The sequence below is a fragment of the Rhinolophus sinicus genome, linkage group LG12, assembly GCF_036562045.2.
Source record: "Rhinolophus sinicus isolate RSC01 linkage group LG12, ASM3656204v1, whole genome shotgun sequence".
In the NCBI taxonomy this organism is placed as follows: Eukaryota; Metazoa; Chordata; class Mammalia; order Chiroptera; family Rhinolophidae; genus Rhinolophus; species Rhinolophus sinicus.
In genome coordinates, this window is record NC_133761.1 from 52,370,903 (window position 1) to 52,384,292 (window position 13,390).

At 38.0% G+C, this 13,390-nt stretch overlaps 1 protein-coding gene across 3 annotated transcripts in view; it reads left to right on the forward strand.

The window, feature by feature from the left end:
* The window catches only part of DRC8 (dynein regulatory complex subunit 8), a 106,922-nt gene that overhangs the window by 39,901 nt on the left and 53,631 nt on the right, over positions 1–13,390 (forward strand). The window contains exons 1-2 of one of the 3 annotated variants that reach the window (XM_019730868.2): positions 3,072–3,511; positions 8,553–8,792. The exons of 1 other annotated variant lie outside the window; for it this stretch is intronic. Coding sequence is in view for 1 of the 2 variants with exons in the window: in XM_019730866.2 (XP_019586425.2) it covers positions 3,481–3,511 (31 nt within the window). In the remaining variant the exon portion in view is untranslated. Of the gene's footprint in view, positions 1–3,065; positions 3,512–8,552; positions 8,793–13,390 lie in introns of those variants that run through there. One more of the 3 variants, XM_019730866.2, reaches the window with a different exon arrangement.

The following is a 13,390-nucleotide window of genomic DNA, read 5'->3' on the forward strand; positions in this document are numbered from 1 at the left end:
TATTGAGTCTCTTGAAAACATTAAGATAGGTAGTTTGGACATTGCTGTGACTCTTTCTGAGTTAACTAAGTTTTAGAGATTATATGACCTGCCTAGGGTCAGGAGGTCAGTTCTGGCAATGACTGAGGAAAATCCAGTTTTTGTTTTTTCAGCTTATTCCTGCCTAGTCCAAGAAGATTTCAATGATTTCCATATGAGGAAAGTAAATATGAAGATTTTAAAAATCATTTTGCATTATTCATACCATTACCCTTTCTACTTCACCCAGATCTTAGGTAACTGAATCAATTGTATTCAGAAGAAACAGAAGTTCTGTGTCCCTCATGGGCACGGAACTAACACCTGTAGGAAAAGATTTAACTCACAATACATTCAAACATGCAAAAGGACAGAACTTGTTCATAGCCATCTGTCCTCATTGAATAATTGATCAAGTAAGTGTCATAGTCTAAAACTATGCTCTTGCTTTTCTGATTTAGTCCTAAGGTTGTATATCCATGAATGGGATCAAAAATAATTTTTCCAATTCTGTATTTCTGACAAAATCATTGAGATTCTTAAGTGAAAGAATGCTTTAGAAGCATATAATATTACAAAGTTACTCAATCTATAGTTCAGAAACGAAATATATTCTAAGGAAAATAAACGGTTGTAGTTTGCCATTGTCCTAAGTAAGCTAATTATATTTCAAAACAGTTAAAATTGGAGATCAGGTTTCCATAACCAAAGAAAAGTGGAAAGTTGAGTCAAATATCAGCATAATGCAGATAATTACTCATTGGTATTGTGGGCCTTTATTTTGTTATTTGGCTATTTTTTCACTTTGTGGAAAGTTTTCCAGAATAATTATATACTTTTATGTCTAATTAATCAATTGACATAATTATATACTTTTATGTCTAATTAATCAATTAATATATTGAGCTCCTAATAAGTGCCCCAATTTAGGCTAGGGACTGTGGGTATATAAAAGGTGATTAGGGTCTTGTCTTCAAACCTAATTGGAGGGAGGGGTTAATTAACATCTATTAAATTTTTTGTTTTACTCATTCAAACTTAGAGAAACAGTGTAGTATTAAATATGCTGTAGGAATTCAGAGAAGTAGAGATTAATGTGGTTTGGAATAATCTAAATAATAAGCTTTGCTTCTCAATCATTGACAATACTAACTCCTGTTTTAATTTTTAAAATACATATTATTTCAGACACAAAAGTTGAAAAATTGTTCTAGGCATTGGGGATATATGGACAAATAAAGCGTTTCCTATCCTTAAGAGCTTAGTTTGGTAGAAGGAAACAAGCAAATAAACTGTTAAAAGAAGAATCAACAGGCCAAAATGGAGTCACTTTTGCTAAGCCATGTTACTGAAACTTAATAACTAACTTAACTGCAGTTTCAGTCTTTCCCAGGTGTGAAATTTTAGAACAGTCTGGAATTTCCTGACCAACACTAGTTAGGTAATCTGCATGATTAGATTCCCTGCCTTCCTCTAAGGGATGATGTCCTTGCCTGAAATAATCCACTCTTAACTTCCTGGTGCCAGCTTCTTCCTGCCTATAAAACCTTCCATTTTGTACAATTCATTGGAGCTCCCTTCTTGTTGCTACAGGGGTTGCTGCCCAATTCATGAATCGCTTAATACAGCCAATTAGACCTTCAAATTTACTTGGTTGAATTTTGTATTTTAGCAAAACAAAGTCATCGCAAATCAATGTGAGATGCTCTATGAGTACAGGAGGACAGAGGAAGAGGTTGACAGGAAAAGCTTCCATGGAGGTCAGTGACAACCAGGAAGGAGGGAACAAATGTGTCTGTGAGAGGGTGAATGTTGGGGTAGGGAGAGAGAAGAGAAAGGCATTCCAGAAAAAGAGAAATGCAAAACAGCATATGAGAAAAGGCACAGGAAGTAGGTAGGTAATAAACCTGAGACCAAAGTTGAAGTTTTTTACATTTATTTCAAAGCCCTTCATTATCTATATGGCCAGTGGGCCTCTTTAAACAAATAACTAGACCACAATGACTATGACATTTAAATATAAATGCTAATGATTACTTTCCATATTTTTGGGTGTGAAAAATTTACTGTACACAATTGTATTCATTTTATAAGTATCTATCTCTGAATATGAGCCATTTTGTGATGATGCCATCGTTTATATTCAGTTTCAAAGAGAATGCTGATCACAGCACCACATGAATATCTTCTATAGAAAAAGTACTTACTTTAATAAAGAAGAATAGTAGTTTGCTTTAGGGTTTACTGAGAAATTATAAAACCAGAATTCATCAAAAGCATAAAAACAGTAAAATCATAGAATACTAATACCTTGTATTTTGAAGGCCTCTTAAAATTTAGTTAACAGCTTATAAACTGTTTTTACATAACATCAAGTCATTTACATTAGTACACACATGCACTTAAAAAATCATCTAAGATTAGTTTTAAAAATACATATTCGTTTGACCTTCATTAGGCATATTATTCAAAAATAATCTTAAAAAGAAAATATTCTTGTATAGTGAACTTATCATTAAAATTTTAGAGACCAAAATTTAACATCATGTTCCAGCTGCAAGTTTCAGAAAAGCGGGCTGTAGGACTTTTCCATAGTAACTTTAACTGGAGGTCATGTCCAATTTCACAACTCAGAACATCTTAACCTATGTAGCAATAAGCACAACGCGGGCACGTTTTTGTCGCTAGGAGAACCTATTCTGTATCAGAAATTGCAGCCTTGACTACGCAACGTTTGCGCCTATTTTGCACACGTTTTTCTCCAGCTATTTCTTTCTTCTAGTAATAACAATCTAATGGCTGTGATTTCCCCTTGCACCCGGCCGAGTCCTGCGTTTAGCTCCGGTTCCCATAGGCGGTGCAGTCGCCGTCCCTGGGAGCCGGCGGCGAGCCCTGGAGCGGAGCAAACGCGGAGGGGCAAGAGTAGGGGGAGGAGGCGGGATTGCGGGTGGGTTCTGTCACCCCCTCGGGAGCCGGGCGCTTCACCCAGCTCTCCAGCTGCGTTTTAAAATCTACAGTAAAAAAATAAAAATAAAAAAAAATCAAAAAAATCGATTAACGCCACGTCGTCCCAGCAGGAGGGGTGGGCGATAGCTGTGTGTCTGATGTCCCCAAATGGATCAAAAATAAAGGAAAGGAGGCTTTCGGAACTTTATTAAATAACTCCTCTACGTTAGAGAAATCAGGGCCGAGGCTCCGCTTCTGCAGGGAAAATGCTCCAGCCGGTGGAGCGGCGCGGGGGGCGGCGGGACCGGGCTCGGGGTCTCGCGGGCGCGAGGGTGGCGGCGGGAAGTGGGGGAAGGGCGCGTGCTCGGAGCCGCCCCTTCCCCGATGGAGGGTCTCCTTCCCTCCGGGTTCGAACAGCGGTCCTCCGGGCCCGACTCGCCGCGGGGGCTGGAGGGGCAAGGACGCCGCGCCCTAGGTTAACGACCGTCGTCTCCCGGGCGACGGGCTCCGCACAAGATGGCGGACGATAAAGAAAGGGAACACTCAGGTAAGAGGCTGCCCTTGCCGCCCGCGGCGACCCGGGCCGCGCGGGGAAACGCCGGGTGGGGCCGGGTGACCCTCCATCTGGAACTCCCACCGCAGGGCGCGGTGACTGAGGAGGGGGCCGCTCGCCCGGCCCCAGCTGCCTTCCCGGCCCACGCCTCGGCCCCGCCCCGTCCCTTCTGTCTCCTCCCCGCCCCGCCGCCCAGTTCCTCCCGCCCCCCTTCTTCGTCCCTCCCTCGGGGACCGGGCCTCGGTGCTAGCCTGGGTTGCGGCCGAGGCACTGGCAGGGTAGGGCGATAATGGCGTCCTTGTTCACGGCCGCGGGGACCCCCGCCTCCAGACCGTCGCCCCGGCTCTCCGGGCCGCAGGCGCCACGCCGGCAGCTTCCGGAGCTGTGGTCCCCGGGCCGTCCTGGGTGAGGACGGGCCTGGCCGCCGGGTCCTCTCCGGCCGCGCCGCAGCCCCTCCCCCTCCCCAGCCGGATGGCTCCCGCGGCCACCATTTTGCCTCCTCACTGGGGACATGGGAGGACGGCCTCGAGGTCACAGTTGTCCCCTCCGCGCCTCCAGGCTCCGAAATGCCTGCTCTGCCTGGCGCTGTGCCACCCGTCTGGGGTTTTGTTTTAAAACACAAAACAAAACACGATGTTAATAAAGACGAAAGAGCAATCTTGAGCGGGAACGCGCACTAGCTCCCGTGCGCCGACTCGGCCTCTCCCGCGGGCCCGCGGCCGCAGCAGCCCCCCAACCCGGTCACGGGCGCGGCCCAATGTGGAGGGACTGGGCCACCAGGCTCCTGGTCACCAGATCGGAAGGACTGATGTGTTTTTCTGTGCGGAGAAGCGATTATCCACGTTTATTTGCACGACCTTTGTTTTCACTGAACAGTGTAATTGACCCAATACTGGGTTGCCATCCTCTGTTACTCGAAAATGTCTGTTTATGTTTGGGAATTGGCAGACTCATCGCAAAACCAACATCAAAAAAGCCATTAACTGTAGAGGTGAACATCTTAGAAATGAAAGTAATATTCCACCTCTGTTTCCTTTTTTGAGAGATCTAAGCACATCCTACCAACATGCCATTTTTCTCAGCATGGAACAAAGTGTTTCAGGCTAACAACTAATATTTACAAGTGAAGAAGCCAGTTCTGAGATACTCAGTTGTCATGGTGATCACAGAAAAATCAGCGGGGAAGCACAAAAACTGCGAAGATCTACCTATAGATAAGAGTCATACTATTTCATTTTTTCATGGTACCCTTAGTCTGAAAGGACAGAATTATTTTATATAGATGTCAACTTTCCTAAGATGTCCTTATAATTTATCATACTGCATTAAGGTACATTCTAATTATTATTTTTTATGGTTAATTTTAAAACTTACTCAGAAAACCAAATGACTTAGTTATTTTAATTAAATTCTTACAAAAATGTAACAACCATTAGGAGATAAATTAAGAAGTTAATTGGATATTTGTGTTTTAGCATAAGATTTGATTAGGTCAGCATGAGAAACAAAGCATTGGATTATGTTGCAAATACAATTTTTTTCTTTAAAAAAATAGATTGAGAGCTTTTCTGGTTTTTCAGTTTTCAAAAATATTTTTTGAAATAAATTATTTAAAAAATTAATTGAGAGGGAGAAACAATCTGTCTATAAGTATAGAAGAAGTAATGTCTTAAAAGCTGTATGTCATTCATTCAGTTGGCATATTTAATGCCTATCATATGGGAGGCATTCTGATTAGGTTAGAACTTTGGAGGATATAAAGATGACAAAGCCTTCATCTTTTCTCCCTAGAAAGGTAAGATCTGTAGGGGAGATAAGATATCCACAAGTGGGAAGAAGCATTTAATGGCGCTGAGAAGCCAGTATGCCAGATACTGTCCCAGGTGTTACAGCTCCTGGTCTGTGGACAGTAGCCTGGGCATCACTGGGAGCTTATTAGAAAAGAAAAATGTCACTTCTTGCTCCTGACCTATGAATCAGTCTTCATTTTAACAGATTTGGTGATTCATATGCACATTAAAGTTTGAGAAGCACTGTTGTATGGTATATCTCATTCTTAACAATTTTTTGAGTTAACTATAATTACATTTTGAAGGGCATGATGAAATAAAGGCACATGTTGTCTGAGGATAATCTTTGTATCGACATTACACTCCTATGTTTGATTCTCAGCTTTGAAGATTAGAAATTACATCTAGCCAATTAATCAGAATTGATCAGGCTTTGGGGATTCACTCAAGCTAACTAAACTCATGAAGAGTGATGTGCAAACCTGAATAATGATTTATTAACTTAAATAGTGTATGTTGATATGTTGACCAGAAATCTGATCTCTGCAATGTAAATATATAGTTTCATGGGTATTAAGGTTTTGAGGAGGGTGAATTTATATTTTAAAAAGTGCTTGATGAGCATGGATTCACACAAAAGAAAGGATAATTTTGGAGGATGTATCCATTACTCTATAAGGTCCAAGAGGGCGGGACCATATACTCATTGTCTTGTACAGTGCTCAGCTCATGGTAGGAACTCAATTAAGATTTGTTGAATTTAGATCATTTGAATTAATTAAAGATGTTGATGTTTTAACCAAAGCATTGCTTGCTGTTTCCCCAAAATTTATTTTCTACCTGAAAGTAGATAAAACTGTTGTTAGGTTTTTTTTTTTTTCCTCTTCGTTATAGGTAGGCTTATTTCTTCTGGCTCAACAATTTTTGAAAGCCAAAGTATTCACTAGCCTGTCTTTAAAAAACAACCACCACAAAATTGTCTTTGTAGAAATATGCATATGTTTTAACTAGTTCATCTTTAATCTTGAGATTTTTTTTTAGTTGTTAAGGAGAACTAAGTTTCTGAGTAGCCATCATATCCAGCTCTTCAACATTTAGGGATTAATCTTGATATAAGTATTGAGAATGTTGGTTAAAAAAAGTTAACTAAATCTATGATGGGCTATTATGTTCTATTTAAAAAATTTTCTGTATGATTATGTACATTTGAAGTCTATGCTTATTTGCAGCTTTTTTGTGCTTTACTATAGTATAATTTATTTTTTCCTACATTAAGAAATCTTTGTTTAAATGGAGAATCAATGCAATAGTTGATTCTTTGGATCTTTAAATCTTATGTTATTGTGTCTATCTCCTAGAGAATTTTATATAGGACTGAAAGTATCTTCTGTTTGTAATTAGAATCATGCCTAAAAAACAAACTGCTTAGGAATAAAATTCTAAATAAACATAAGCCCGTAGAAGAGGGAGCCAAAAGGTAGCAAATCAAGTGGATTTGTAAAACCCTGGGAAGGCACAGGATTGGAGGCAGCAGGCATCTCTGAAGGCATGTGTGTGGAGTGAGGGTAAATATAGGAGGCTTGGATGAAAGTCATAAAGCAGGTGGTTGAATCTTCCATTCCTTGGAGTAAGCAGGTGATCACTTCTCTTCTAGAAGACTGGAAGTTTACTCTCTGATGACCTTAAATCAGAGACTTAGAATTTAGGGATGCCTGGTACAGTTGATAGTAGAGGGTGATGTGCCCTAATTATTATCATTACCAGACTCATTGAGGTAATTATGTTATATAAATGTCTAATCACTATAATGTACACCTGAAACTAACATAATATTGTATGTCAAATGTAAATCAAAATTTTTTTAAAATAATTTTGTAATTTTATGAAATAATTCTAATTTTGTGAAATAATTTCAAATTTACAGAAAAATTGTAATAGAGAATTCCCACATTCCCTTCACCCAGATTCACTAATTTCAACATTTTGCTACATTTTTATCATTCTCTCATATATGTAATATAATACATATTGTAAATGTAACATTAAGATAACATTATATGTGTATATTTTTTTCCTTGAAGCATTTTAGTGTATGTTACATATAATCATGCCAGTTTATCCGTTAATACTTTGGTGTGTATTTCCTAGGAACAAAGATAGATAGTCTCTTACGCAAAATCTCTATGAAGTTCAACATAGAGACAATTTTTTAATCTAATTCTACAGCCCACATTCGAATTTGGTCAGTTTTCCCAGTTGTCAGTAGTGCCTGTTATAGCATGTCCCCCTCTAGTACAGGTGTCAGTCCAGGATTACATGTTGCTTTCAGTTGTCGTGTCTCTTTAGTGTCCTTTAATTTAGCGCAGTACCTTAGTGTGTCTTTGTCTAACCAGAGCTGACAAGGATGTTTAGTTTCCCCAGGTTTTTTCTGATCACATGTCTGGCACCACTCTCCATGCTTTTCACACTTCATCGTAACGAACAATTTATTTGTTTCCATAATGAAAGTGATGGCCTGTGCACTGTTTCCTCATCATAGGCTGCATTTAATAGATTGCATTGCTTAGTGGTTAAGAACATGAAAGCTATAGTAAATTCCTATGGATTCAAATTCCAGCTGTGCCACTTAAGAGCTGGGTAACTGTAGGCTAGGTACCGAACTGCTGTAACTTCTTCACATGTCAGATGAGTGCAATGGAACCTACCTCATAAGGTGGTAAAGCGTGGGGCGGAGCTTCCCTTGTAGTAAGAGCTCTATAAATGTTATTAGTCATAACTTACTGTACCAGACTGTGCTAGACATGGGGAAAAACCAGATTTGGGGCTTGTCCTCTTAGAGATTATATTACTGTAGAGGAGAGAACCATAATTACATAATTATTCAGCTACTATTGGGGTAAGTAGTTCAAAACATTTCAGGGTTCCAGAAGAGGGACACCTGATGTAATTTTTTCTTTAGGGGCTTTGTGTGTGGCATTCTCTCTGCTGAAAACCCACCTAGTTTTCAGCAAAAGGAAGTGCAAATTCAGAAGCAATAAAGGATCGTGGCTTATTAGAGGAACTGAATGAGGGCCAGTGTAGCTGGAACGGAGAGGTGAGGTGTGAAATGCGGTTTGTAAAGTAGGCAGAGGCCAGGTCTATTTGATGACTAGGCCAGGGAGGCTGACCTCTATTCCAGAGCAAGAGGGAGCCATCGAAGAAGCTCTGTAATCAGGGAGCTAATACAGTTCAGTTTCTGTTTTCAGAAGCTGCCTTGCCACACTGGTGGATTGAAGCAGGCCAAGAACAGATGATGATGGTGCTTCCTTGTACGAGGTGGCGGCAGAGGAAATGCCCCGGAAGGTTTTGGTCTGGAGATTCTAAATTTCTTTGTGACTGGAGATTGGGATTTGGAAGAGAGGGTTAGGGATGAATTAACATCTCTGTATTTCAACTTCTGACTTCTTCCTTCTGGTCTTTACCTAAATCCCACCCTCAAGACTCAGGTAGGTGCCGCTTTGCCTTAACATACCTCCCTGAGTTTTAGCACATCTGCTGTTATGGTTTGCTGTAGCTAGTTTCTTTTCCTTTTAAATTGGAACGTATTTGTAGTAAATCAATAAACATTTGATAACATAGAGCTAGATAGATGACGAGTGAATACAGTATTTCATTTTTAAACCAGGTGTTTTGATGATGTATTGTCTTTGGTTCAAGTTGTTTATAAAATAAGAATTCATTAAGAACTACTTTCTCCTTCTCCTCCCAAAAAAAGACCAGAGTTGGGTTCTTGACTCTTTTTTAACAGCATATTTGGAATAAGTATTGGCATTACTTGGGCCAAACAGAATAATAACATTATTTGTACTTAACAGTTAATTAACCTTAAGGGTATTTCTTTAACTTCTTTGCTGTATGTTTTGAGCAGTTCTCATGGTAAAGATTCCCCTTGGGACTTATTATTTTATCTTCGTTTCTGTAGGTGCGTTTTTGAGCACTTAGTTAAATATTTACATATGTATACAGACAACTTAGTTTTAGAAAAAGCTCAGATGCACTGTTTGTTTAAAAACCTCTCTATAACCTTAGATGATTTGACTTTTATTTTGGTTATGACAACGCCTTCTGTATTTATTATCATTAATTTCTTCTTTTGAAATTAAGTGTAACTTTTTCTTTCTTTCAATGGTTTGATTTTAACTTGGTGCAATAGCTAATTTTTAGCCTTAGCATTTCCATTGCTGAAAAACAAATATAATGTCAAATTGTTAGCTTTGTTAGTGCATAATATTGAATTAAAGAGAAAAAGGAATTACTATATAATGATATAACTTGACTCTGACATTTCACCAACTAAAAAGTTATTTTATTATTATTATATTGATATGTTAATTTAATTATTTTACAATGAACAAGTCTGCTGCATGTTTTTGTGACCAAATAGGATAGGAACAACTGAAAAAATGTAAAGAATATATTTTTAGAGGAGTATGAAATAAAAACTTTTACTTAATATTTTAAGAAAGATGATTTATATATCTAACCTGATACAAGATATTAGTGAAATATCAACAGATTCCAGTAAGGTTTGTGATGTCATGGAAACTAATGCTAATAATCCCGAGTGTGAAATTAGACTTTTGCCCATTTTTCCTTTCTCTGTATGTTTCATGTGAATGAATAATAAACAGAGTTAATTTCTCTCAATGAAATCTATCTATATAACTTACTTTGCTGAGATACTAAGCAATTTGCCCAAATTAGAAAAAATTAGTAATGGTAATGGGTAACTTTCATTGAATATTACTATAGTTCAGGTAGTACCTTTCAAAACAACCTTGTGGGATAGATATTCTTGATATTGTCCTTTTTATTCTTGAAGAAAATATATTGTCCTTTTATTAGCTCTGTAACGTTTTGCAGTTAAGTAACTTGTCCAATAGCTTACAGAGTTAATAAGTGGTGGGGCTGATCTTTCCACCCCGCCTTGGCTCTAATCTGTGATCTTAACTGATACACTGTGCTGCAGCCTAGACAGGATGGCAACATTTGTTCCATTAATAAAGTCATTTTAAAATTAACTAAAGCCCATACTTTATTCAGATTTCCTTAATTTTTATCTAATGTTCTTTTTCTGTTCCAGGACCCCATCTAGGATACCAAATTACATTTAGTTGTCATATCTCCTTTGGCTCCTCTTGGCTGTGACAGTTTCTCAGACTTTCCTTGTTCTTGATGACCACTTTGACAGTTTTGAGGATTACGGGTCAGCTATTTTGTAGAATCCCCTCTGCTGGAATTTGTATGATGTTTTTCTCATGGTTATACTGGGGTTATGGGATTTTGGGAGGAAGACCATAGAGGTAAAGTACCATTTTTCTCACATCATATCAAGGGTACGTACTCTCAATAAAATTTATACCACTGTTGATGTTTACCTGGATCGCGTGGCTGGTAGTGTTTGTCAGGCATCTCCCTGTGCAGTTGTTCTTCCTTCCCTTTCCATCTGTGCTCTTTGGAAGGAAGTCACTGCACAACACATAAGGGGTGGGGAGTTATTCTGTGCCTCCTTGAGCGCAGAGAATCTATATAAATTATTTGGAATTCTTCTGCACAGGTTTGTTTCTTCTCCCCTATTTATTTGTTTACTCATTTATTTATGTGAGTATGGACTCATCGATATTTATTTTATACTTTGGGTTACAATCCAGTGCTATATTTATTTTGTTGCTCAAATTGTTCCAGCTTTAGCCTTTGGGAGCTTTCAGTTGCTTCTTGTGTCCAATGGTATTAGAAACCAAGATCTGGGTGCAAAGTGTGCTCACTGCTACTGGGGTGTTATTGTTTCTCGGTGCTCCCAGCTTACAGAACAAAGAGGTATATGTGACACACTAACTTGTGTATATAAATACAGAGATTTATTTATGTAACCATCAATATCTATATATTAAACTGAACATGAGTTCGTATTGATATCTCCAGCTCTAATCCATTATTACATGGATCATTCTAACCTACTATTGCTTGTAAGTAAATTTCTACTCTTAACAGAGAGAAACCTGGCTCCCACCACACACTCTCCATTTGCTTTATTGTTCAATTCCAGTATACATCTATAGCAGTGTCAAAATTGTTGACTCATATCCCTATGGGAAACAACTTTATCAACTGGAGGACAGTGCTTATGTGCATTCATTTTGCCTTTAGTTTTACATATCCCACTCATTTTCGAAGTTACTTAGGTCAGCATTTTTCCTTCCCCAGTTTCTTCAGTAGGATTATTTTATACATTTGTAATGCAGTTAGTTTCTGTTGTCACAGTCTGAATCCCATTTTGGGATTGCCTCACCCTCCTAGATGATTTTCTTTTTATATACCGTGTTTCCCCGAAAATAAGACCTAGCCAGACCATCAGCTCTAACGCGTCTTTTGGAGCAAAAATTAATATAAGACCCAGTTTTATTTTAATATAATATAATATAATATTGGTTGTATATTAATTTTTGCTCCAAAATATGCATTAGAGCTGATGGTCCATCTAGGTCTTATTTTCGGGGAAACACTGTATTTTGGTTCACTCTTTGTCTATAAAAAGTTTTGAAAAATGCAGTGTCATGTATCCATTGTTATAGTATCATCAGAATAGTTTCACTATCCTAAAAAATTTCATCACATATTTAACCATCTCCCCTGCCCTTCAAGCCCCTGACAACTACTGATCTTTTTCTTGCCTCTATAGTTTTAATTGTCCAGAATGTCATATTATTGGAATCATACAGTATGTAGCCTTTTCAAAATGGCTTCTTAGCAGCATACAGTGTCCCTACATGTCTTTCATGGCTTGATAGCTCATTTCTCTTTTATCATAGAATAATATTCCAATGTATGTATGTGCCACAGTTTATCCATTCACCTGTTGAAGGTCATCTTGGTTGCTTTCAATTTTTGGCAATTATGAGTGAAGCTTCTGTAAACAACATTCAAATGCAGGTTTTGTGAGGACATGTTTTCAACAAATTGGGGTAAATATCAAGGAGTGAAATTGATGGATTATGTATGGCAAGATTATGTTTACTTATATAAGAAACTGCCAAACTGTCTTTCAAAGTAGCTGCACCATTTTGCATTCCCATTAGTAATGAATAAGAGTTCCTGTTGCCCCATATTTTTGCCAGCATTTGGTACTGACAGTTTTTTTAATTCTAGCCATTCTAATAGGTGAGTAGTGGTATCTCGTTGTTTTAATTTTCAATTCCCTAATGACATATGATCTTGAGCATCTTTTAATATGCTTATTTGCCATCTGTATATCTTCTTTGGTGAGGTATCTGTTCAGAACTTTTTTTTACCCCCAGCTTTATTGAGGTACACTTGACACATACAATTATAAGTTATTTAAAGTATACATCGAGATGATTTGATATACATTATGAAATGATTCCTCTCATCTAGTCAATGAATACATCCATCACCACACATATTTTTATATACAGATGCGCCTTGACTTATGATGGGGTTACATCCAATAAATCCATTGTAAGTTGGAAATACCATAAGTTGAAAATACATTTAATACACCTAACTTACTGAACATCATACCTTAGCCTAGTCTACCTTAAAGATGCTCAGAACACTTAAATTAGCCCACAGTTAGGCAAAATAATCTAACACAAAGCCTATTTTATAGTAATATGTTAAATAGCTCATGTAGTGCTGCGATAATGCTGCTCTGAACATATGGATGCATATGTCCCTTTGAAGTAGTGTTTCGGATTTCTTCAGATAAATACCCACAAGTGGGATTACTGGGTCCTTCTTTGTCTCTTGTTTTATAGTCTTTGTTTTAAAGTCTATTTCGTTTGGTATAGGTGGTGCTACACCAGCTTTTTTTTTTTTAATTTCATTTCCACTTTCATGAAATATCTTTTTTCATCCCTTTACTTTCAGTCCCTGTGTGTCTTTTCATCTGAAGTAAGTCTCATGTAGGCAGCATGTGTAAGGGTCTTGTTTTTTTATCCATTCAGCCACTTTATGTCTTTTGATTGGAGCATTTAATTCATTTGCATTTAAAGTAATTGTTGATAGGTATATAGTTATTGCCATT